This window comes from Beta vulgaris, chromosome 3 (genome assembly GCF_026745355.1).
Source record: "Beta vulgaris subsp. vulgaris cultivar EL10 chromosome 3, EL10.2, whole genome shotgun sequence".
In the NCBI taxonomy this organism is placed as follows: domain Eukaryota; kingdom Viridiplantae; phylum Streptophyta; class Magnoliopsida; order Caryophyllales; family Amaranthaceae; genus Beta; species Beta vulgaris.
In genome coordinates, this window is record NC_079204.1 from 52,079,222 (window position 1) to 52,084,175 (window position 4,954).

Here is a 4,954-nt window from a genome sequence, read left to right on the forward strand (position 1 = left end):
TCAAATACTACATTAAAAATTTGCCTCCCAAAATTACTAAAGCCCACTAACTACTTCCTCTAATATCCATCAGTGGTATCAGAGCCAAAATTCCAAAGCCTAACTACTTTAGCCACAAAACACATTTAACCCAAATACAACATAAATTATAATGGCACTCAACAATCCAACTTTCCCAATTCCAATTTTCGGGGGAGAAAATTATGATTTTTGGAAAATTAAAATGAAAACATTACTTAAATCTCATGGGTTGTGGAGTTATGCTGATAAAGGGTATACGTACGAAGACGAGAGTACCCTAACTGAAGCTCAAAAAAAGCAGCTCGAGGGGTAAAGAATGAAAGATGCTAAGGCATTATATCTAATACAAAATGCGGTCACGGATATAATATTTCCAAAAATTTTAAGAGCCAACACGGCAAAGGAGGCTTGGGAGATCCTGCAACAAGAATTTCAGGGAGATAGCAAGGTGAGAAGTATCAAACTCCAGTCTCTAAGAAGAGAATTTGAAAACTTAAAAATGAAAGAAGGAGAATTAATGAAAGATTATTTTTCAAAGGTAATAGAAATAGTGAATCAGATGAAATCATATGGAGAAGAAATTTCAGATGAGAAAATTGTGAAGAAAATTTTATTAAGTTTAACGGAAAAATATGATAACATTGTTGCTATTATTGAAGAAACAAAAGATATATCAAAAATAACAGTAGAGCAACTTATGGGATCTTTGGAGTCCCATGAACAAAGGAAAAATAGGCATATTGATGAAGAAATAATTGAGACAGCTCTTGCAGCAAAATTTAAGAAAATGCCCAAGAAAGATTATGGGGATGAAGACGAAGAGAAATCAGTGAAAGGTATGAATCAAAAACTATCCTGCAATATTTGCAAAAAGACTAACCATGATACCGCAGACTGTTGGCATAAAGGAAAGCCACAGTGTTGGCAGTGCAAAAAGTTTGGTCATGTAGGAAAGAATTGCAGGACCAAGAAAAACAATGAAATTGTCAATTTTGACAAAGAAAATGAAGAAGAAAATTTATTTTGAAGTTTGCTAATAACAAGAGTATTAGCGGGTTAGGTTGGTGACATGAGCACCAACAACAACAAAAGAAAATCTGGAAGAAAAAAAAAATGTTTGGCGATGGCTGGTGACACGAGCATCAGTAAAATAGTTGGTAACATGAGTACCAAGTACCAACGAGAAGATCAAAAAAAAAAAAAATTGATAAAACATATTGAGAAGATGGGTGTTGGTAACATGAGTGCCAACAATGGAACACAGAAAGTATATATCCTCTGGTGGTTGGTGACAAGTGCATCAACAAAATTTTCCTTTGAAGAATTTTGGAGTACAAGATTTTTCAGATTAAGGGGGGGTGTTAAAATAATGTTAATCTAGAAAAATCTTGGTTACTTTTGTAAAATATGTAATCTATATTCTAGAATGTGCCTAACAAAAATCTTGTAAATAAACTAGAAAGATCTAGTAAGAAAAAGAAAAAAAATAGAACTATGTAGTTAGGTTGTAAACCGACTTAGAGTACTATAAATTCATGTGAGTGCTCCTAGGTGTTGGTGTGTTTACATGTAATACAAATCTTCCAAAATAATATAAAAAGTTTTCTCCATTGTTCTCCCTTGTCAAATACTACATTAAAATTTTGCCTCCCAAAATTACTAAAGCCCACTAACTACTTCCTCTAATATCCATCATAGTTTTGTATTTGTAAAAATTACAAAAAGTACATATTAATAAAATACATATTATATTGAATCTAACAAGATTCCACATGACTATATTTTCATCCGCGTATAAATCACAAATGATGGTCAAAGTGATATTTGTAAATAGTGTAAAATGTCAAAGTGTAAAAATTAAAATGAAGTGAAAGTATTGGGTCAGACCGTCTGACGTATTGTTTACTGTCAGACGGGCTGAGCCCAATACATCTATTTATAATACTCCCCAATGCATAAAAATAGGACTTTTTTGAAGCCATAGTATGAGCTGTATACAGCTCTCTATAACTTGATCTGTTCAATAATTTTTGTATCTCAAACTTCATGCGGTTTTGTCTTGAGTTGATTACAACATCTACGTGTATGAAACCATTCAGATAAGAATTAATTGCTAGCTACTTCAGTGACTTGCCATTTTCATTGTTCATGGCTGACATGTCTTTCGATTTTGATGATCCGCAAATCTCCCAACCAAATAAAGATAATAACAAAATAAGAAAGGAGAATCCCAGAAAACCTCACCGGAACTTCATCGCATTGATACTCGTCAGAGACAACGGGAAGAGTGACGGGAGTTGAGTTAACTCACCGGAACTTCATCGCCGCCATTACTCCAGGTCTGGGAGTGATATGAAAGAACGAAATATCGCGACAAACACCAACGTAAATCGACGAGATACAACCACGAAATTCCGATGAATTTGATTTCCGGAAGCAATGATTGAGATGAAAGGGAAATGATATCAAATGCAGTGCCACTTCTAGAAGGACTCAGATCTAATAAAGAAGAAAAAAATATCAGTTATGAGAAATGAAGAAGAAGGAGAAAGTGAGAGAAAGCATAGGTTAGTGTTTTGTTTTTCAGTTGGACTTTGTTTTGTTTCAGTTGGACTTTGTTTTGTTTCAGTTAGACTTTGTTTTCTTTCAGTTGGACTTTACTTTCTTTTCTTTCAGTTAGACTTTGTTTTCTTTCAGTTAGACTTTGTTTTCTTTCAGTTGGACTTTCTTTTCTTTCAGTTGGACTTTCTTTTCTTTCAGTTGGACTTTCTTTTCTTTCAGTTGGACCAACTGAAAGAAATAATGGGCCAACTGAAAGAAATAATGGACTAACTGAAACAAAATGAAGACTACCTGAAGAAAAATGTAGACTACCTGAAAAAGAATAAAGACCAACTGAAACCCAAGTAAGTCTAACTGAAGCACAAAAATCCACTGAAAAACAAAGAAGACTAACTGAAAACAAAATGAAGACTACCTGAAAAAAATTGGAACTACCTGAAAAAAAATGAAGACTACCTGAAAAAAAATTGGAACCACCTGAAAGTCGTCCGACCAAGATTATGGTCGGACGAGTCCGACACAATACGTTCTCTAAAATGAAATAGAGGGAGTAGTTGGTAGAGATCAAGCCGAGCTATATCCTATAATCTCAAAGTTATAAGGTGAAATATTAATAACACCCTATTAAGTATCAAGTATATATGCCAAAAATTACCTAGTGTGGTAGTGTGTCATTTCCAATCTTGTGCAAGAGTCCACACTCTAAATATTAGATTATTAGTGTACGTAAATATGGCTTATTATATTAATTTCATTGTTGCTTTCTCAAATACTTAATCGATTGGATGATCCTTGCAAATCGTTTCAACTATTTGTAGGAAAGAGTTGCGTAATGAACAATGAACTAATGATGTTGATTTCAAGTTAGCGAACGAGGTGTATGGGCTATGGCCTGCCCTATGCAGGAGACAGCAGGACTATAGTGGATCAATAACAACACAACTTTCAATTTTCATACAATTAGGAAGCATGGAAAAAAAATCAATCAATTAGTAGATTAATAATTCAATAATTTTGCTTAGAAATTTAAAAGTTAAAACTATTTATTTATAATTAACTAAAAGTTTAGATTTTTTTTGTTGAGGGGAAAATAGTAGATAGTGAGTGTAGTAAGGGCTTGTTCTCTTCGGCATAAAACAGCTGAACTGAACTGAACTGAACTGAATTGATCTGAACTGAACTGAACTGAACTGAACTGAATTGAACTGAACTGATCTGAACTGAACTGAACTGAACTGAAATGAATAGTGATATGTGAGAGTAAAAGTATAGTCAAGAGCTGAACTGAACTGAACTGAACTGGTATGAACTGGTCTGAACTGAACTGAACTGATCTGAACTGAACTGAACTGAATTGAACTGAATTGAACTGAACTAAAAATAAGTTGGGGAGAACAGACCCTAAGTGCTAGTATTTATTTAGTTAACTAGTTTTTAGGTCCGTGCTACGTTTCGGTTAATTATATATTTTATTTATTAATATGCTACTTTAAAATGATAATATTAAGTATCACTTATACAATGCATTTTTTTATTTTCTTTTTAATGTATGTTTATTTATATGGTGTTAAAATAACTCTAAGGAAAAGTGCAACGTAGCATCGTTACTTATTTAGGAACGTCTTTAATATACTAGTAATACTAGTATAGATTGCAGTTAATATCAATGCAGTTGTTTTATAGTGTTTCGTTTATTGATCTCAAATTCTTCATATGCTAGATATGGTAGACTGAATTTTGAACTGTTGTACCTAGTGTAAGCAAAATTCTTTTTCCTTCTCTCAAATGGGAAAAAAAGTTAATACACATTTGTTTTAACATTGTTATTCCTACAATACTACACCAAGATTGTCTTGACACTCTATCAGATTATTTGCAACCCCCTTAAATAAAATCCCATACACAATTTTATAGTTAATATTTGAAAACCTTTTTTTTTTCTCAAAAACTATAAATTGCGGGTGCAATAATTTAGTAGCTAATGATACAAATAAAAGGGTAAATGCTAACGGGTGCCTTCGAGACTCTGGATGAGTAACCTATATTTATATATATTATTCTCTCATTTGTTTAAATAACCTTTATACTAAAATAAGTTTTTCTTTTGACAGGTACTAAAATAAGTTTCTTATCCAGCATCCGGGACACCTTTGAGCAGGATCGAATTAAAAAAATTGAAAACCAATTTCTAAATATCTATTTTCTTAAAAAAGTCAACCAAATCCTTAGAAGACTATCTTATACAAAAAACTTTCCCTAAATAAAATCTTTTACCAATTTATCAAACATCCTTTATTTATTTAATTTTAAAAAAATCGAATCTAGTAAGCAGAATACCGGTCACAACTGTCTATAAATACCCTCCAATATC

At 32.5% G+C, this 4,954-nt stretch overlaps 1 protein-coding gene across 1 annotated transcript; it reads left to right on the forward strand.

Annotated features, from left to right (window-relative positions):
* Nucleotides 1-337: 337 nt before the first annotated feature.
* On the forward strand, nucleotides 338-1,048 carry LOC125495766 (uncharacterized). The gene has a single exon (XM_048640581.1). The coding sequence runs from the start codon at nucleotides 338-340 to the stop codon at nucleotides 1,046-1,048; it is 711 nt and encodes a 236-aa protein (XP_048496538.1).
* Nucleotides 1,049-4,954: the final 3,906 nt, after the last annotated feature.